The sequence below is a fragment of the Scyliorhinus canicula genome, chromosome 1 (assembly GCF_902713615.1).
Source record: "Scyliorhinus canicula chromosome 1, sScyCan1.1, whole genome shotgun sequence".
Lineage (NCBI taxonomy): Eukaryota > Metazoa > Chordata > Chondrichthyes > Carcharhiniformes > Scyliorhinidae > Scyliorhinus > Scyliorhinus canicula.
In genome coordinates, this window is record NC_052146.1 from 68135432 (window position 1) to 68157014 (window position 21583).

At 41.3% G+C, this 21583-nt stretch overlaps 1 protein-coding gene across 5 annotated transcripts in view; it reads left to right on the forward strand.

Annotated features, from left to right (window-relative positions):
- mzt2b (mitotic spindle organizing protein 2B) overlaps nucleotides 1-18957 on the forward strand; it is a 30524-nt gene extending 11567 nt beyond the window's left edge. For 3 of the 5 annotated variants that reach the window (XM_038792452.1, XM_038792447.1, XM_038792461.1), the window contains exons 4-5: nucleotides 3564-3746; nucleotides 17791-18957. In XM_038792452.1, coding sequence (XP_038648380.1) covers nucleotides 3564-3746; nucleotides 17791-17972 — 365 coding nt within the window. In that variant the 3' untranslated portion in view covers nucleotides 17973-18957. The remainder of the gene's footprint in view (nucleotides 1-3563; nucleotides 3747-17790) is intronic. The other 2 variants (XM_038792471.1, XM_038792478.1) reach the window with 2 other exon arrangements.
- The last annotated feature ends 2626 nt before the right edge of the window (nucleotides 18958-21583 follow it).

Consider the following 21583-nt stretch of genomic DNA (forward strand, 5'->3'; position numbering starts at 1 on the left):
TTTCTTTACTATATTGTGACTGCGTGGAAATATCACCATTTATGCAGGAGACAAGAGGCCATCCACCTGAAACATTAACTCGGTTTCTTTCACCACAGATGCTGCCTGAGTTTGTTCAGCATCTACTGTTTTTATTTCACAATTTATAATGATGGGCTTTAAACCAGTCTTATGCCTCATGCTTTAAATGCAGAAGAAAACTATTTACAAATGTATTACTTCGTCTTTTGTCTGGGTGCATTTTTGCCACGATTAGAATGTCTATCTGGATGGCATGCTTAAGACTGACTCAGGATTCGGACTTGCCCTGAAAGCCTTTTCCATTTCACTGTCTATCTGTTCATACCAAACTTGTTGAAGAGCGGGTGTTGGGGGGGGGGAGAGTCAAGTTATACCAGAAAGGGGGAAAACATACACTTACTGTGCTGTCCTACATTCGAAGCAGTAGAATTACAAAATTGGCACACTATTTAAAATATTAAAAACAATAGACAGTGTGAGTTAACCACTGCAGTTAACCACCAATGCATAGAACATAGAACAGTACAGCACAGAACAGGCCCTTCGGCCCTCGATGTTGTGCCGAGCAATGATCACCCTACTCAAACCCATGTATCCACCCTATACCCGTAACCCAACAACCCCCCTCTCCCCCCTCCTCTCCCCCCCTCCTCTCCCCCCCTCCCCCTCCCCCCCTCCCCCCCTTCCCCTCCCCCTCCCCCCTCCCCCTCCCCCTCCCCCTCCCCCCCTCCCCCCTCCCCCTCCCCTCCCCCTCCCCCTCCCCCTCCCCCTCCCCCTCCCCCTCCCCCTCCTCCCCCTCCCCCTCCCCCTCCTCCCCCTCCCCCCCTCCCCCTCCCCCTCCCCCCCAGAGAGACTGAATTGAATGGTTCGGGCAGCACTGTAGCACCGTGGTTAGCATAGTTGCTTCACCGCTCCAGGGTCCCAGGTTCGATTCCTGGCTTGGGTCACTGTCTGTGCGGAGTCTGCACGTTCTCCCCTCATTTGCATGGGTTTCCTCCCACAGTCCAAAGATGCGAAGGTCAGGTGGCTTGGCGATGCTAAATTGCCCTTCGTGTCCAAAGATGTGACTTGGGGTTAATGGGTTCCGGGGATAGGGTGGAGGCGTGGGTGTTGCCTTGGGTAGGGTACTCTTTCCAAGGGCTGGTGTAGACTCGATGGGCTGAATGGCCTCCTTCTGAACTGCAAATTCTATGATTCTATGATCTCCTCCGTCTGGAGTGCATTTTCAGAGGCCAAGTTTCAGTTTTCCTGCCAACCAGGGTACAGTACATGACCCAGAGAGATCTAAAGAAATGGGTTGAGGCGAAAGAAGACCTTCAAGTCTAACCCCTGCCTCCCAAATCCCTTCCTAAAAAGAGATGACAATTTGTTTTTACCTTTTTTTAAAAATTAGATTGATAACAAGTGGCATCGGACAAAGAATCAGTTCAGTTAAACATAATATTAACTGGGTGGAAGCAAACTGGTGGAGACTTAAATCAAGTCACTGTCTCATTATACAATGCAATAACTGTCTTGCAGTGCCCTGGCATTGCTGAAGATCTTGGTGGTACCAGTGGACACCACATTGCTTCCTCTCTAGGCCACCCGGGTGCAGACAAGGTGGAAGAGAGGCAAGCAACCAGAGCGACCCTCTCCCTCCCATAGGGACGTTCCTTGAATTATTGCTTTAGCTAGAAGATTGTATTTCCGGAGATAAAACTTTTAACTTTGACTAGTCTTGCCAAAGATGTACTTTAAACAAAATATTACTTTGTTTGTTGTCTCCTTGAAGGTTACTCGTACTATTTTGACAGAATGTTCAAGCAAGTTTCTTTTGCCAGTATGTCCATGTTAATTGCTGTTTCCACTATGCATTTTAAAATCTAGGTTTTCATTTAATATCTTGTGACCTCTGCTAGAAAGTACATGCATGTAAAGGCCAAGTAATAACAGAACTGAACTCAAATGATAATGCTAGGGGTCGGCTTGCCAGTCAGACTTGCATGGAAAATTAGGTTAGGTTACTGAGAGCTGCCACATTGAATTGCACCCACAGAGCAGAAATATATTGGCTGCTCTTGTGGTATAACCTTTAGTCAAAATAGTATTTCTAACACAACACTTAAACTAAGCATTAAAAAATACACAATTTTTATACCAAATTCTTATTGCACAGATCAGGGGGTGTGAAGCATAACTAATCAGTTCATTGGAGCAGAATGCCACATAAGTAGCTCAAGATCTTTTAGCTCTATGAATGCGCTGCCTATGGAAGGACATACACTGTTTCTTCTCACATAGTGAGCAAAGAGCCTTTCTAATGAAAAACAAATACAATTCTGAATGTATGATTGACATTTTGGGGATGATTACCCACCAACCCACCCAATCAGATTGACTTTTAAAAGCATTAAATCACAGTACAATTAACAATGTATTTTAGAGGATTTCTGTTTAACTGGTGACAAAACAATTTGTGGAATGAAGTGATGTGACTGGAGCTATACTATAATGGAGACTTGGCCTGACACATTTCTGAAGGATAGTTAAATTACTCTGAGCTTTCCTACCAACTGAGCCCTTGCTAATAATCCAATGAAGTCTACCTCTTTGTTTCCAGTCTTCTGGTATTCTGTGCAAGTTGGGTGGGGAGGTGTAGCATCTTGCTGCTTCTGTTTGTCTTTTGTTTCCCCCCCTCACTTCCCCAAACCCCTCCCGTTCTCTTGCTTTCTCTGAACAGCTTGAGGTAAGACACAAATCTCCGTTGGGGCAATAGTGATGTCTGGAATGTTATACAGTAGCTCTGCACTGAATTATACTGAACAGATACTATTGCAACATACAATCTTATTTTTAAGAAGGAAGCTAATTTATGTATGCTGGGAGTGTTTTAGTGCATCATCTGGAGAACATCAGTATTAAATATTTTCTCATTGCAGCTTTGTGAAGTAATGCATTCTGCAACATGACGTGCGTTGTTTTAAATTTCACTTACATAGATCCATTTTAGGTACCTATTTGTAATGTGCTCTCAGGGACCTCATTAAAAATTGACTCCAACTATGAGGAGGAATTTGCTACTGTGCAAAAGAAATGTCAGCCTTGTGTACACTGCTGTTGCATTTGTAATTTAAAGAGGGAGTCTTCCATTGAGATCCCCTTAAGAAAATCGGACCTCTTTGTGGATAATTGTTGCTAACACACACAAGTTGTAATGCTTTGGTCATTACCATACTGAATGTTAATTTTATTCCTTTCCATCATTTATCTCCATAATGATTTCCAATCCCTTATGCACATAACTAAATATATTGCTAAAATAAGTCAAAAAGACTAAATTTTAAGTAAGAGGATTTATTACAATGCCTCGACTTTTTCTTAAAGTGATTTTGATGATGACTCACTCTTTCAAAGTTGTGAGCTATGGCAATAGAGCTCAGTTAAAGCTACACTGTTTGGTAGATCAGTTGAGTTTGTATCTTTACAATGGGCTAAGTTTCTGTACCTCGTTCCATCCTGTGTTCTTTAATGTGTTTTCATCTCTTTCTTCTCTGAACTAGAACATTCGTTTATCTCCGCAAAGAACAGTAAAATCCCAGCACTCTCCTTTTCCTCTACCCTTCGATCTCCGAGACTAGCCACTAAGATTGTGGTCTACAACCCTGCTGATGCTTGCTCACCTCTCTCTCAAGGTCCCCCTGGTTCCTTCCAGTTTTCTTGCTGCCTGTTCTCGCCCTTCTCAGGTTGCGTTTATTAGTTTATCTGCTGGGTTCCTGTACAGTCAGTGATTGCACTAGGAACTAGATCACAAACTGAAAGCATTAGTAGAGTGGAGCGGACTCCTTGTAACCTGGGCTAGTGTATAGAATTAGCTAAAATAAAAGGATAATAAGTTTTGTTTGCCCAGGCTGTATCCTTTTGTTAAAGCTCTTGTGTGATTGATGAGTACCAAATTTGGCATATGTCGAAGTCATTTTCTTTAATTCTTAATTACCACCATGTCATTATATTCCGTCTACTTAATTTTGAATACCCTTTGAATTATTTTATGGAGGTATCTAAGCGTATACATAATACAATTTTTATATATTTCAAATTCTCCAATCTTCTGCCCTTGGCCCTCTTCAGAAAACAATTAACAACTTTGGGATTTAGTTCTATGGTCCTCGGGAACCTCTCCAAGTGTGTATTCTTGGATGAGCCAAGGCAGTGAGTTTTTATGCAGTTTGACTTTGACATGTTTAGCTGTGACCAGCTAATCTAACATAGGCTAGGGATTGCACCTATAACCCTTCTGATCTGTATTGCTCAGTACCACCCTAAGTATTGTATTTACCCAGCAAACCATTTTTTTGGATAGCAGATAATCTAATCAAGAAGCTTTTTTATGGAATATTTTGATACTTTGTGGGTAGAAATCATATTCTGGAATCATTAGAAAACATTACCAATAATGGATTCAAAGGTAAAGCCTCCACACTTCTTCTAATTTAGGATTATTCCTATCTGGATGAAGTTTGCCTTATTGTTTTGTTTAAAATTTGGAAGATGCCGCTTCTTGTCCACACGTACCTATTTTGCCTAATTGTAGATTAATGCAGTACGGTTGAGGTTGCCAATATAATGGCTTGAGTTTCATGGTTGTAATGACGATTGTAATAATCCCTGTGTGTGCGTGGGTTTCCTCCGGGTGCTCCGGTTTCCTCCCACAGTCCAAAGATGTGCGGGTTAGGTGGATTGGCCAGGCTAAATTGCCCTTAGTGTCCAAAAAAATAAGGTTAATGCGGGTTGTTGGGTTACTGGGATAGGTATACGTGGGCTTGAGTAGGGTGATCATTGCTCGGCACAACATCGAGGGCCGAAGGGCCTGTTCTGTGCTGTACTGTTCTAATTCTAAAAAAAAAACTCAGTGTTCTCCATCATTGTTACTCTGAAGCTCTCAGCAATTTCTGGACTCAGCTGCACAACTGAAATCTAGAAGATACTGGCAGTGATTCAGTGCTTCTCCAGAGGGTGCACTTTGAAGTACTCTGTAGATTGTAATCAAGTAGAAGTTACTAAATTGATGAGAACTTACACTGTTAGTCTTGCTGTAAAAACCCTTGAAAAAATTGCACCTTGTTGAATAAGGTCTACCTAAATCCTAACTGCAAATTGAGTTCATAATTATTCAGTGAAAAATCATCTGTCCCTAAAAAACTGATTTTCTATTTGTAGAATGTCAAGTTTCTACATAGTGATAATCTAAATATCTTAAAAACGTTTTTAAAAAAGTTTGTTGAATATTTCAGCTTTTACCTTCATCCCAATTATTTATTTTGCTGTCTGTGTAAAAATGCAATTGAAAGTGAAAGATAACCAATGGGTGGGATTTTCCATGCAACCCACCGCAAAGGCAGCCTACCATTGTCTGGCAGCAGAATCTTCTGGTCCCACCATTGTCAACGGGGATTCCGATTGAATGCACCTCTCACTGCCGGGAAGCCAGCGGCAGGGGTGCGCCATCCATGGGACATGAACATGAACGGCTGGAAAGTAAGTTCTGGCCAATGCATTTTACTTTCTGGTTTGCTGTGAGAATACACCATTGTGATTGGCTGCTTACCCTGCTTGATGACTCCACATTTGTTGGACGCCTAGAGATGCCAGTGACTTAGTGTCAGATTCAAATTAACTGTCACTTCTTTGCTGGCCACCATATCTGGGCCATAAGATGCTACCAAACTTTCAATAAACTCCACAAGGGTAATTCAGTTGCGGGGCTTGGATATTTTTGTTACATGACCATTTAAGTGTTAACAGCTATAAATATTCTGAAAGGATCTAATGTATATAATATAAAGTGGACACTGAAAAAAAAAATGGTGTGGCTTCTGTTTTCAGGAGTTTTAATAGGGCTGACACTGGCTAGTTTCAGGTAGACTTTCTTTTGCAAGTTTGGTCTTTGGTGACTAATGATTATCTTTTGGTACAGTTTTGGGTTACTTTGCACGTTGATTTCCAGAAAGTCTTGCTATCGTGATACAGTGAACACTCAATGCTGAGATGTCAGTGTGTCCATGTTCAATTATAGAATTTACAGTGTAAATTCGAGTCTTCACCAGCCCTTGGAAAGAGCACCTCACTTAAGTCCCACACCTCCACCCTCTCTCCCTTTACCCCTGTAACCTATTAACCCCACCTAACCTTTTTGGACACAAAGGGCAGTTTAGAATAGCCGATCCACCTAACCTGCACATCTTTGGACTGTGGAAGGAAACCGGAGCACCCGGAGGAAACCCATGCCCACACTGGGAGAACGTGCAGACTCCACACAGGCAGTGACCCAAGCAAGGAATCGAATCTGGGACCCTGGAGCTATAAAGCAACTGTGCTAACCACCATGCTACCATGTTGCCCAAGGATCTCAATGAGCACATCATGAGGGAACACAATCCCACCCCGAAAAGAGATGATGTCACCAGCGAAATGGCAAATGCTCAGATCTTTACCGAGTTAGATGCATTCAAGGTTTCTGGCAAATTCAGTTGGCAGACTCAAGCAGAAAGCTCTGCAACTTTAACACACCTTTTGGCAGATTTTGCTATAATAGGATGCCTTTTGGAATTATCTCTGCATCTGAAATATTCCATCGCATTATGGAACAGATGACTGAGGGTATAGACGGTGTACGTGTTCACGTAGATGACATCATCATATGGTTATCAACACCAGAAGAACATGTCTTGAGACTGAGACAAGTCTTTCAACGCATACATGAATATGGCTTTAAGCTGAATCAATCCAAATGTAGTTTTGGCGCTTCTACACTAAAGTTCCTAGGAGTCCAAATTTCAAAGAAAGGTGTACGACCTGACACTGACAAAATCGCAGCCATTCAAGGAATGAAAGCCTCTGAGGACAAAAACTAAGACAGTTCTTAGTTTTCTTGGCGTTGTCAACTTCCTGGGCAAATTCATCCCTAATTTGTCAAACCGAACAACTGCTGAGAAACCTGAATAAGAAATCAACCTCGTTTGAATGGACGAAGGATCATCAACAAGAGTGGCTTGACTTGAAATCACAACTCACCACTGCACCGATTTTAGCATTCTTCGATCCAAATAGGGAGACAAACGTTTCGACTGACGCGAGTCAGAATGGAATTGGAGCAGTTTTGTTGCAGAAAGACGACGGCTCGTCTTGGGTTTCTGTCGCATGTGCATCGAGAGTGATGACAACAACAGAATGTTGCTATGCTTAAATCGAAAAAGAATGTTTGGGTCTACTAACTGGAATATTAAAGTTCCATGATTACGTATATGGACTACCCACTTTCACTGTGGAGACCGACCACAGACCATTGGTGCATATTATTCGTTAGGATCTCAATGACATGACTCCACGACTCCAAAAAATTCTAATGAAGTTCCGAAGATACGATTTCGATCTCATCTACACACCTGGAGAGGATCTGATAATAGCAGATGCGTTATCACGCTCCATCACTTCGCAAAGTGAGCCACTGGAATTCATTCAACATATTGAATCTCAGGTACAGATGTGTGCAGACAGCATTCCAGCATCGGATGAAAACAATCAACTGAATTATAGAGGAGACTAAAAAGGAAGCATTGCTACAACATGTCATTCACCACATCCGAAAGGCAATGTTTCCAGTTCGCAATGTTCAAACACATTTGACGGTGATAAATGGTTTACTTCTGTCCATTCTATTTTTTTTCCCATCTCTTCCACCTGTTCTTAGTGTATGGACTATAAAGTGTGGAAATATCCCACAATAACAGAACATAGCCAGCACTCCGCACAGACAGTGACCCATGCCGGGAATCAAATCTGGGCCCCTGGAGCTGTGAAGCAACTGTGCTAACCACTGCGCTACCGTGCTGCCCCAAAAAACTGCCCTCTGAGGATCTTTTCATTGGTTAACACCTACTCTATCAATAAATCAGCTGATTGCTTTACAGTAGTCCCTCCGTTAATTTGCAGTAAACCATTATTTTTTTAGTAAGGATGAATATTTGAAGGCAGCAAGACCTCAAATACAGCCTTCAATGTTACAATTCTCTTGCAGTCATTCCTGCAGTCCTGTCTATGTATAATTTAGTACGGTTGTTTGATTTTTGACATGTTCGATTAATCCAAAATATCTTGTGGAACAGGTGCAGCTGTGCTCCCTGTCTCAAAATCCCAGAAGTTAATTCACTGTTTATTGGTAAGATGCCTATGAGCCAGCTGGTAACATGAAGCATTTAATACCTTTAATTACTTCTTTTAAAAAAGCTCCCTTTGAAAAATGTAAATACATCTCGTATTGTGCATGCAATGGTGTTGCCCTAGCTAAGAATGATGTTGAAAGAGACTTGGGTGTCTTAGTTGACTCAATGCCAAACATGTCAAACTGATTGATATCCAGTAGAATATTGAAAGTTCATAACAATAACACGGGAATGAGTCCAAGGTGGCTAAAATAAAATTTGAGTTGTGCTCGGTTCTGGTCACAAAGGCACAAGGGAGATATTTAAGCACTGAAGACTGCAGCGTAGGTCAGTATCAATGGTCTTAAACTTGGGCTTCTCAACCTGGAATGGAGGCACCTGAGGAGTCGTCTTATAGATGTATCTAAGGTAGTTAAGAGCATATTAATTTAAATTGCAAGAGTGGGACAATGACACACAGATACAAACTAACATATTAAGTCTTGTGTTTTATTTTTGTTGTTGAGATGAGGGTGTGAGCGGTCACCAATAACTGGAAGAGTTCAGAATAAGCTACCGGGGGGAAGGGAACGGACCAGTTAGATAATGTTAAAACTAAAGATTCTTTCTAATGAAATTACCCGCTTTTGACTACTTCCAAAGTTATCCTCCAACAATCAATGACATGGAATGATTAAGCAATAATATGAGAGCTCTAGTTCCTGGTGCGATCTGACTGTCTGAGAGGGAGTGGGTTAAGAGTAGTTGATCTGAGGGTTGGAATTTTCTAGGTATCCAGATGTATGGAAATGCTCAGTGCTGCACAAATATCCATATCATAAGAGCTGACTCATTCTTCCTAATATCCACAAACCTTTTTTTATAGAAATGCATTTGCAAACTAATTCAATTTTAACAATTAATCTCATTTGAAAGGTGGAATGGATTCTTGTAGTTGTGTGTATGTTAAAAGCATTGCTTTCTGACTGAAGCCATCAAGATAGTGTGAATGTGGAGCTTGAGGCAGAGTCTTTCACTTGTTTATCTAATCACCTCTGGATTTGCCCATGTTCTGCTGCTTCATCTAATCACCTGCTTGTTTGTTCACTGCCTTAAATGCAATATTGGTTAAGTAACATTGATATATCCAGCAATTGGGTGTTTGCCTCTGATTCTCATCTACAAGTACGGGAATGTATTTAATGTGCCAGTGAACTTGTGAAAAAGAGATTATTTACTGAGGGTGGAGATGGGGTGGTGAAATCCAGATGATAACTGAATTATTAGGAGCTGCCACTTTAATTTCCCCAACCGAGTCATTGCTTAGAGCCAGGATGATGAGAGAACCTGGGATCTGTAAAATCTTCTTGTGCATATTGCCAGGTTTATTCTCCAGTATTGCAAGTAAGGCCATAAAGAAGCTTCAGTTTTTCCATATGGGTGTCTTGTTCAAAGCAACCATTCATTGGATCTTTGGTGCTGGGAACTCCTATCTCTATTACTGCTGTTTTTTGATTCTGATCCTTGCCAGCTGTGAAGCTATAATCTGACAAATGGCCACAATGTTGGCTAAAGCTTTGGTTTAACTAGTTGTATTACAGCATTAATTTGTTTTATCACTGATTCTGTAAGAAAGCTTAGGGAGTTAGGGCTGTAAAGTTTTCTCAGACCACGGATGACAATAGTTCAATCAGCTAATAAACAGCACATTGCTCTAGGGTAGAAACCTGTGCTTTTCTGACCTCTGGTGAGTCCATCAATGTAGGAAACCATTCGGAAGCTCAGGAAGCTTCTTCTGTTGAGAGGATACGAGTTTATTTTTTTTTCTCTTCAAGACTGGGTTCATCCTAAGCCTTTTGAAGTGAGAGTCGAGGATTCCATCAGATAACCGTAGCCTAATGATCTTCACACTAGATCATTGTCTTGTGGTTCTCAAACCTGCCGGATGTACAGTAGAAATACCCCATCTTTGCTTTCTGCGAGCTTGCGATTTTCCTGATGGATTGTCTCGTTTCCCCTCAGACCAAATCTGCATAGGAAGCACCTTGTCTCCCAAATGTTTGCGCAACAGAAAGTTGTTTAGAAGGAAGATCTGCTGGCATTATCAGGACAAGGGATAATTGCCCTTTACTGCACAGTAAGATTGTTCCTCTGCTGTATGCAGCCCAGGTAAATTTGTGGCAGATCACGGCAGATTACGAAAAAAATGTTTCCTGTTTACTCTGAAGATTTTACTGACATGAATGTTGCTGATCTAACCATTTGTTGCAGCGAACTGAACCAGTCCATGAGTAATGACCAGTAGAAACTTGTAGTTGAGGCCAAATTGTTGGGTGCTTCTAGACTCAAATAATGCAAGTTTAAAAAGTGCATAGTGTTTTTATAATGTGTTGATTTGAAGGATCGAATTTTCCAACCCTAAGATGTCTGCAGGTGTGAGGTATCGGTGATAAACTAATAAACTCCTGTGGTATTTATTCTGGACCCTTTAGATATATTACTTAAATTAGCTGAAAAGTTTCCAAGTGGTGTGCAGGGCTTTTATGTGGAGTGATGCATGTCTGCTTGGCTGCTTCCTTTACTTGGCTAGCATATAGGAATATTGTGTATCAAAGACATGATTCCACATCAGGTCACCAAATAGCCCTTGGCTCCCTTGCCTAACAAAAATCTGTCTAACCTCTGCCTTGAATAAATTCAATGACCCAATCTCTATGACTTTCTGGGAAGAAAATTCCACATACCAACGACCCTATGGAAGGAAAAAGTTTCTCCTCATCCCAGTCTTATTTTTAAACTATGCCCTAGTTCTAGTCTCCCACAAGAGGAAATATCCTACGGACATTCACCTTATCGAGTCCCCACATTGGGTTTCGGCTCAACCTGTTAACTTTTCTTCATTAGGCAATCCCTTCATCCCACAACTATCATATTGGTAATGACCTCGTCAAGTTATTGGCCGGATCAAAGTCTAATTCTATATATGTTTCTAGGTGTTACTGGGATTCACAGAAAGGCAGGCAGAGGTCTTTTTAAAATTCCACGTCTATGATGTGTTGCACTGCCCATGAAAGTACAACAGCAGGATAAGCACATTTAAGGAAACATGAGCTGATTGTGTATTATTTCCTCTTGGTGCAAAAGGCCTGTGTGTTGCCGTCAGGGCAAACCATCGCTGGCCGAAACATTGTGAATAGTAAGAGCGAACCAGCAGCAATTAAGTTGCCTTTTTACATGGCATTTATAAATTCCTGTGCTGTTGGTCTCATATAGGCTTAACCCTGAATTTGTCTTTTTGTCATTGTTTTAGTCCTTTTTGCACATAGGAGACCAAAGTACCATACAGCACAGGAACAGGCCCTTCGGCCCTCCAAGCCTGTACCGATCATGTAACCAACCTTTGCCAAAACCCTCAGCACCGTGCCGTATCCCTCTATACCCATCCTATCCATGTGTTTGTCAAGATGCCTTTTTAAATGCCGTTAATGTATCTGCTTCCACAACCTCCCCTGGCAACGCATTCCAGATACTCGCCACCCTCTACATAAAAAACCTGCCTCACACATCTCTTCTAAATTTTGCCCCACGGATCTTAAACCTATATCCCCTGGGAAAGACTGCCTGCCCATCCACTCTATCCATGCCCCTCATAATCCTGTAGACCACTATCAGGTCACCCCTCAACCACCGTCTTTCGAATGAAAAGAGTCCAAATCTGTTCAGCCTCTCCACATAGCTAACACCCTCCAGGCCAGGCAACATACTGATAAACATCCTCTGCACCCTCTCTAAAGCCTCCAAATCCTTCTGGTAGTGTGCTGATCAGAATTGTGTGCAATATTCCAAGTGTGGCCGTACCAAGGTTCTATACAACTGTAGCATGACTTGCCAGTTTTTAGACTCGATGCCCCATCCAATAAAGGTAAGCATTCCGTATGCTTTCTTGACTGCCTTGTCCACTTGTGTTGCCGTCTTCAAAGATCTGTGGACCTGCACGCCAGATTTCTCTGACTTTCTATATTCCTCAGAATCTTGCCATTTACAGTATATTTCCCCCCTATGTATTACCTCACATTTGTCCGGGTTAAACTCCATTTGCCATTTCTCTGCCTAAATCTCCAACCTACCTATGTTCTGCTGTATCCTCTGACAATCCTCAACACTATCTGCCACTCCACAACCTTGGTGTCATCCGCAGACTTACTAATCAGACCAGCTACTTTTTCCTCCAAATGGTTTTTGTTTTTGATCCCTGTGGAACACCGCGAGTCACAACCTTCCATTCAGAAAAACACACCATTCAAGCTTCTTGGGTGAGAGGAAGATCTGTTCCCTGAGAACCTGAAGCTTTAGATTAACTGCTGGCAGCTGATTACAGAGTTAGAGTTTGAACCTGTGACGATGAAGGGTGGTGTACTGGTGTTACACAAATCTGATTTTTAGTTGTCTTGAAATTGAACTGAAAGAACAACTCCAATGTTGTACTTGCCATTGTTTCAAGGCCCATGCTTAACCCGGTTGGCCACTTCACAGCTTGAAATTTCAAAGTCTGAAAGACATTTGCAATTACTCGGAGCCTCATACATTTGAAACAATCTAATTTCTCAGGAACTAGAATGTTAAACTCTAATATGTTACTGAATTCCTTAGATTATTGCTATGATCAAGAACCGTTTACTCAAAATGAGATGATAAATTGCAATAATGGACTACTTTGGTATCATGAGGTTAGATAAATCTTCTCTCTTATCAAGTGAAAATTTAGAGGGAAAAGTCATATACTTGATGTGCTTTGGGAATTGATGCACACAGAAGTTTCCCCACAGGAAATTTGGGAGCAGAATCCATGATCTGTCAAATTATAGATGTTGGGCTGAAGGAGCAGGTTCAAAGGGCTGAATATATCTTCCTTGTTCTATTATTTTATGCTGTTTGAGGCCTTGAGAGAACAGCATGACACGTCATGCATTTGTGTGCAGCCAATTTCTGTTCTCAAATTTCTGAGCTTTTTCATTCCTGGTATTTAGCTAATTGCTCAGTTATTCTGACTCTAGTTGATCACTATTTGGCAAAGAGGTATGAAGTAGTCAGGTGTTCCCACACCTGGACATGAACTGCCCTTTTAGCATCAGAACCAATTCCGTTTCTTTGGTTTGAGTGGGTGTAATTCATCTGCAGCACTGAAGACACATAACATGTTGCTCTTGATGACATGCATAGACTCGGCCTGCACCTTTGAGATTAGCCCCGTGGTGTTGCAATTGGCACCGCAAGTGCAAGATCCTTTCTTCTGGTCACTATTTATTTTTGTTTTTTCATTCCAATTTTACATACATTTGAGGTGTTATGTTCAGATTATCCTCTCTTGTTTGTTCCCAAATACCAAATGTTCCTGCAAAATATGAGTCAAATTAAACTGCAGTTCTTTATTGTTACGCCTCAGTGGAAAATGTATTTATTGCCATGCCAACTCAGAGGGTTGGCTTATGAGAAGTTTGAGCTGCACTGATGTCAAGTCAATCCTGGATGAAAATAATCAAACAATGTATGGAAGAGGCTGATCCCATCAGTTTCCTCCCCTTTCTCTTCTGTTCCCCATTCTAAACCCCAAAATAAAATTCCCAAAATTGTTGATAGGTGAGTGTAATTGATGACTGTGATTGATATTCTGGAATGGAGACAGAATTAAGTTTTGGGTTAGGATACCCTTAAATAAGGGTGTGCAAGTTATTTTTATTTTTGCATACAATTTTGAAGGTTATGTTTGATGTGTGAATAAATACATAAATATCAAGTTGCTGGTGCTAACAGATTTTCAGCTGAATTTGGAAGTAGCATTACTAGGCAGCAGTGGCTAGCACTGTGGCTTCACAGCGCCAGGTTCCCAGGTTTGATTCCCCGCTGGGTCACTGTCTATGCGGAGTCTGCACGTTCTCCCCGTGTCTGCGTGGGTTTCCTCCGGGTGCTCCAGTTTCCTCCCACAGTCATAAGGCATGCAGGTTAGGTGGAATGGCCATGCTAAATTGCCCTTAGTGTCCAAAAAGGTTAGGAGGGGTTATTGGGTTACGGAGATAGGGTGGAAGTGAGGACTTAAGTGGGTCGGTGCAGACTCGATGGGCCCACAAAATTAAAACATGCCAAATTGGGGAGTAAAAGAATTACGCCCAAATTGCCTGGCCTTCAAATGCCTTTAACACAGAAAGGCATTCGAAGGCACCTCAGAGGAAGAAGCAGATCCCAATTTCTTTCATGAGAACCTGAAAGTTATCAAAGGGCTTGATGAATGAGATTAGATGAGAGGGGTGGTTCAGAACTATTTTGCTTGCTTGGAGGGTAAACACTGAAATGTACTGGCCAGATTGAACAGTCTAATTCTATAAATATGTTTCTAGGTGTTAGAGGGATTCACAGAAAGACAGACACAGGTTCTTTAAATTCATGTACATGATGTGTTGCTCTCTGTGAAAGTACAACAGGGGGCTAAGCACATTTAAGGAAACATGAGCTGCTTGTGTTTTAATTCCTCTTGGTGCAAAAAGCATGTGCATTACCCTACACTGTTGCTGCTGCGGCAGGTATGAAACAGGTAATTGTATGTAGATATTAAAGTTGACCTGATGTGCTTCTGGGTTTTTGCAGCTGTTTCAAGCTGAGATCTAGTATAGAAATTTGGCTAAAAGATTCCCTTTGCTAATCGAAGACGGTTGAGTTAATTATTGGCACCCAGATTATGGAATCTTGTATAGTGCGAGTTTCATCTTTATATTTGAATTGCTGCTTCTCGGCCTGAAAACAACAAATGCAGCCGACATGTCCTGGGCTGATATTTGCGTGACCACTGTTGTATCTCAGACCTGTATGGTCAACAGCCCAGGTGACTGACGATGTTTAAAAACACGTCCGTTCTTAAAATAACGACCATTTTTGCGAGGCAGTCACTGTGGAATCAAGTCCTAGTATGATCCTGCTGGTGCCTGATGTTGGAATAGATGCGCTTGTTACCTGCTGATTTATGAGTTCCTGCAATCTGACTTCCTATCTTGGCTGTGAGTTACCATGCTGTTGGCACTGTGGAAGACCTGGCTTGCTTTGTGCTGTAGTTTAGTGCTGTGGGCAATGGCAGGGGAGCACAATTAGGCTGCCAGTAGTTGGCTTTCACATTTCCTTTTTTATTTGCTGTTAAAGCTGCTTTTCTAATCCACTCTGTTTCTAGTTCTCTGAAATGCTTTGGATAATTGCTAAGTGTTCCTCTGAGACAAGGAGGAAAGATGTCCATTAAGCTGTTATGGAGGGGTGGGAATGTGATTCATTACCCACGACGAACAGGTGCTCAAAGCTCATAATCCACATTCAGATACTATTTAAATTTGAACAGTAAAATTATGTCAAAAGTACCCGTGTCTTTTCGGCGGTAACATTTTCAAAGTTGAGTGAACAATCTTGATAATTTGGATTGTGCAAGTGGTTTCCGGGGCTGGCCATAAAAATTCTCCACAGCAGGAATGGCTGTTTGATTCTGACTGTGAATCTTCTCTCTGCTCACCTTGATTGATGGAAGCAGCACACACAGCCATACTTTTATTTTGATTTCAAATTCAAGGAGTATCTTGGTAATAAAAGCTTCTAAACAAACACATGTATTCCATATATCCCTCATTGTTTTAAATTGGCACACAGAAATTATTTTGTGATGTGAAAATCCATCTTTCTGTGAGAACAACTTCAGTTTCTAGGAAGTAATGAATTTTCTGCATGCGGAAGGGACGATCCAGATAAAAATTCAAGACTGCTTTCTGTAAATTCATTAGCAGTTCTGGGAAAGATCAAACTTTTGGCCCCTTCTTGCCCCAGGGTAATTTTCATCCCATGCAAAAACAGAGAACCTCTAAGCCCTGCAGTGATTTACAAGGTGCAGGCTCACCCCACCACGCCCCCTCGTGCTCATCTCCTCGCCTTAATAGTGCAGCAGTCACAATCAGCAGACTCCAAGTTTGGGGGGGGGGGGGGGGGGGGGGGGGGGGCTGTGCAGGGAATCCTATCCTGGAGCTTTGCAAAGTAGCACTGGTTATCTGCACAACTCCACAGATTAATCCTTTGGATCATACAGAGATTAAAAGGAAATAGATAGGATGTTAATGAAACAAAGCTAGTTGAACCAATTTGTCATTGATCTTCATGATACTTCTCTCCCGCCCCCACCAATCTTAATCCAGTAATCCCTTCCAGGGAAGCAAAAAAGACTGTGGCCTTTGTTATGGGCCAGGGTTTAGAGAACCCCAAAATGTATCATGGAGTTCACCTGACCCACAATTTTTAATAGATTGTGGTATGGGGAGCACACGGCCCACTCTACAGGTGTGGTACAGCATAAATGAAAAGTATTTTTTAAAGCAAAACAATGTTTATTCTATGAACTCAAGTTAACCTTTTCAAAACATACAGTGAACATCTTAGCAACCATCAATTCAAATACAACCCCTAAAGAATACAACACTTAAGTAATCCTTAATAACTTCCTAAACAACATCCAGAAGACAAAAGAAACACCTTTTAACATAAGCACATTAGGTTTACATTCACTACTGGGAACATTTATAATTCTGAATTCACCAGGTAATTAAGAGATAGTCTTTTCATGGCAGAGAGATCAACAGTACACCTGCTCTGTCTGGCTTCAGCTCCAACACTGAAAACAGAACTAAAACACACCCTGCAGCAAACAGCCTAAAGCGAAAGTAAAAAGCTGACAGACAGCCCAGCTCCACCCACTCTCTGACATAACTGCAGTAGTAAACACCCATTTCTTAAAGGGACTCTCACTACAGATATTTATATACACACACCCATTTATAAACACACATTTCTTAAAGGTTCCTTGATATGTGATACCTTGTCCATTGCTATCTTTGCTACTCCATAATTCATTAGCAGGGACTTAACTATGGAGAGTGATTCTGCCTATGCTTTTCGTCTCTGTGATGGATCACCTCACCTTTGCATGAGAATTTAATTATTCCCATCCAGCCCCCAATGGCTTACACCCAAACGACACTGCAAACCTTATCCAAAGAAGAAAAAGTATAGGTTGCCATTCTGTTTTCCTTCTGCATGTTCCGTGAGCATTGATTAGGAGCAGAACACCTTTCTCCTCTCTCCCCCCCCCCCCCCCCCCCCCCCCACCACCCCTTCCACAGTGACACCAAGTTTCATTATTTTACCTGAACAGCTATCAAGACTGATGCTTGGGAAGCAAGGATTAAACTGTGCCAGGGTAACCACTTTTTATATTGCATGTTTTTCCTCCCTTTTTGGCATCATGACTGTTGCATTTAATGAAACCTGCTGTGGATCATTGTCCTCGATACCTAAGAGGATGAAATAAATAGTATACTTATGGAGCAGTCACTGCTGCATTTTGCATGACAACAGAGCACAGGTATTCTGAGCCATCTTTTCTTAGAGGAACACTATTGACAGGACACATTGCCTCTGGTAGAATGTGTGATGTTTTTAGATTTTAAAATGTCTTGGTTACAAACCTGACTGTTTTCTCCCACCCCATCCCCCACCCACCCCCTTTACTTCGCAGTGAGAAATAAATCCAGCACCGCCATCAGTGGTGCACAGACACAGATGGAGCGGGGCAGCACCCGTGAAGGATCCAGCCAGCGGGTGCCACGGCAACCAAGCGCCACAAGAGTCCCCAAAGGTAGCGGTTCTGGGAAAAGCACTGGAAGTGGCAGTAGCACGCAAACAACATCCAGCCAGTAGCCTGAAGAATGTTTACCGTCTGATGTAAAGATGACAGCATTGCTGGACTGAGGGTTTTTAAAGCTGGGTTCCTGCCCTTGTGTTTTTGATTCCTCCACGCACTCTCTTCCAACTATTGAGGCCAGACTCTTGATCACTTCAGATTGTTTGCATTGATAGAGGTTTGCAGGAAAGAGTGACTTGGTTAAATGATTATGCTGGATTGTTACCTTCCAAACTGCATGTGTTCTCGAGCAACACTGGATTTTTTTTGTTCATATTTTTCACATTGCTGCAAAATAAAATAATTTTAAGTGCTGATATGAATGAAACAGATGCTGGCCAATTTTGAGGTGGATTTATTTCATGAGATAACTCACATGATGAAACCAGGGATGAGCCATGCGCCGCCTTCTATATGGACAAGGTAGGCAGGGTACAGATTTTCCACTTCACCCTGGACATTAGGACTGCTCTCACTTGAGTGCAAAATATAATTCGGGCAAGTATTGTCCACTGTGTCACAGGAGTAGGCCATTCAGCCCCTCAAGACCGTTCTGGCATTCATTTAGATTTTGGCTGCTCTGTATCTTTAACTCCATCTACCTTCAATTCTACTGATGGAAAATTATGGGCAGCAAGTGCCGGAATTTGCAGAGCTCATGGGCAGAGTGCTGAAGAGCTAAAGCTGAGCCTTGGCCTCACATCTTCCAAAATGTCACTTTGTTAGCATGCAAACTCATAAGATCCACCATAAACACACACTGTAAAATGAACTTTAATTATGTCATTTAATAATTGCAAGCTACCCCAGCTCTTCCCGTACCATCAGTCCACAAAGGTTTAATTTTTATTACATCCTAAACTGATTAGGAGATATCCAGTTACTGTAAGCAGTTGCCTGTTGACATATAGATGAAGCAGTATTTATGCTGTACTGTGTATTTTGCATACATGTGCCTCCCAAAGGGAATACGTTATCCAAATAAATTTGCAGTATCACCCATGTGTTGCTGTACAGCTTTATATTTTGGGCCAACAGGAACAGAAAAACAGACTGGGCTTAAAAAATCTAAATTTTCTATCTACATGAGGGAAGTGAACCGCTCATACCAACACATTCAAAACTTCACGACTTGGGCAGAATGTCTTAATTTATGTTTAAAATTTAGAATCGCATCTTTTTCCAGCATCTTCAGCATTTTATGATTGCAATAAGCCATTTGTGTTGTTTGTTCCATTTTGACTGCATAAACTGTCAGACAAAGCAATTGAATCCTAATATTAATACAAAATCATAATCTGGAAATACGAAGTAAAAACAGAAAATGCTGGATCCCAAAATTGGTCTGTGGTGTCACATGATTAGTGGGGACCCAGCAAAGCAAATTGTTTTTCAGCCACTCTGAATTCCGTTCCTCTGTGCTCCATTCAGTATGCTTCAGCTCTCTGCACTCATTGAGACCCATTCCAAGTGGCTTTGCTTCCTCTCACCCAGTCCCACCTGCAGTCCTCCACCTTCTCTCTTCTCCCCTGAGCCTGTGAGACTTTTTTTATTCATTCATGGGATGTGGGTGTCACTGGCTGGGCCAGCATTTATTGCCTATCCCTGAGGGTATTTAAGAGAGTCAACCACATTGCTGTGGGTCTAGAGTCAGTTGTAGGCCAGACCAGGTAAGGATGAAATATTTCCTTCCCTAAAGGACGTAAGTGAACCAGATGGGATTTTAGGATAATCAACAATTGTTTTGTGGTCATCATTGGACTTTTAATTCCAGATTTTACTTTTATAACTAATGTTAACACTTTTCAAGCTAACCAGCTCCTTGGGGGCTAGTTGGAAGGTTTGTTGGGCGACCACATACATCAGTGTTAAATTATCTGCATGGTTAATTTGTTTCAATATCCAAGCTGATTATTATGAGGCTTATGAAAATCGTTTTGAATAACAATTAATGTATTTGTAATTTGAATTACTATGTCCCCTTACCTCAATATTCTTCCTATCTTGAAAGAGCTGATTCTTGCTATCGTTCAATTCTACATGAACTAGCCACCTCCCAGTATCTCATCTCAGTGACCATTAATGTGAACCTCAACTGTAGTCGGTAGATAGAGCTCCGGAGCACAAACAAGAATTGAGCACACACTTTGTTTAAATGGATGGAAAATTGTGAGCAGCTTGCGCCCAATTTGTGATCTGGACTTTGATCCCACATCTACTCCACGGTTGATAGCTCACTTCATTATCTAATGATCACACCCAAGTTTGTTTCTGTCCCCAACTGAGGCATATAAAAACGTGCATTCTTATGAACAGGAAATGTTTAAAATTGATGAACTTTTTGATTACATCTCATGTGCATTCTGCAGGTTTTTAAAAAAATGTCTGTGGATGCAAGTCATTGATGAAACCCTCAATGGGGATCAAGATCACAACACCCACCTGATTTTTCACTTCTCCCTCGCTTGATTTAGTGTGGATAATTGTAGATTCCGAACTGTTTCCTTGGCTGAGATGCATTAACACAGCACTGACCAAGGATCGAATCGTACATAAATATTGGAAAGTTGAAATGCCAATTATAAAAAGATGCACTACTTACAAACAGGAATTTTATCCAAGGCTTAGAAAAAGAATCCTTTAAGGAACCTTGTATTTCAGCAGTCTAGGCCTCACAGAACAGGAATTATTTGATAGAAATTAAACATGACATGGGATTTTCTGAGTTTATTGAAAACTAATGATGGGTGCATTTATTAAATATGCCGATCGAATTAAATTTTTCATATTCCCACTGTAACGATTGGCAGCAACTAAGCTTGGTTCACTGAATTTGTACCCGCTGGAGTTTTACATGCGATAATCTTTGATAAAAGAAATAGCAACACATCCTAGTTTAGGATGATTTACCACTGCTACTTCAATTTTGGACTCCATTTAAAAGTCCCAAATACGAATAGACCCATTTATAAGTTTATCTAAATGCACTTACCCTTAAATCATTCAGTGAGCTTACATTTCCAAAATGTATTAAATTGCATATCTTCACCTTAAAAGTATATTTGCCACCTGATCATTCAGCTAATCTGAAATGAAATGAAAATCTGTGTGTCCTTTGAAGATATATAATCCTTGCTGTTTGTAAAACCTCCCATTTTTGTCAGCAGATTTCATATTGGGCTCCTGATGTCCAAATCCTCTACAGATGCCGATTCAATTAAAGCAGTACACTCTAGCCCTTTTGTTTCCTATCCATTAATCAACTTTACATCTGCATTCTTAGCCCCTTACACCTCGATTTTTGTAACAAGCTCCTTTCGGATGCCATATTGAACAATTAAGAAAATCTCCATATGCTTTCTTCCAGTTTCAGGATATCGACAGCATGGACAAAGCCAAAATTTATTGCTTGTCCCTAATTGCACCTGAGAAGGTAGGGGTGAGTCACCTTGATCCGCTGCAGTCTGTGGTGAAAGTAATTCCACTATGCTGTTAGGTTGGATGTTCCAGGATTTTAGCTGAATGTTATATATAATTGTCATTCCTTCACAGTCAAAGTTAAGTGACTTGTAGGGAAATCCCTACAATGCATTAGGAGACCATTTTTTTCCATCAAGTCTACACTGAC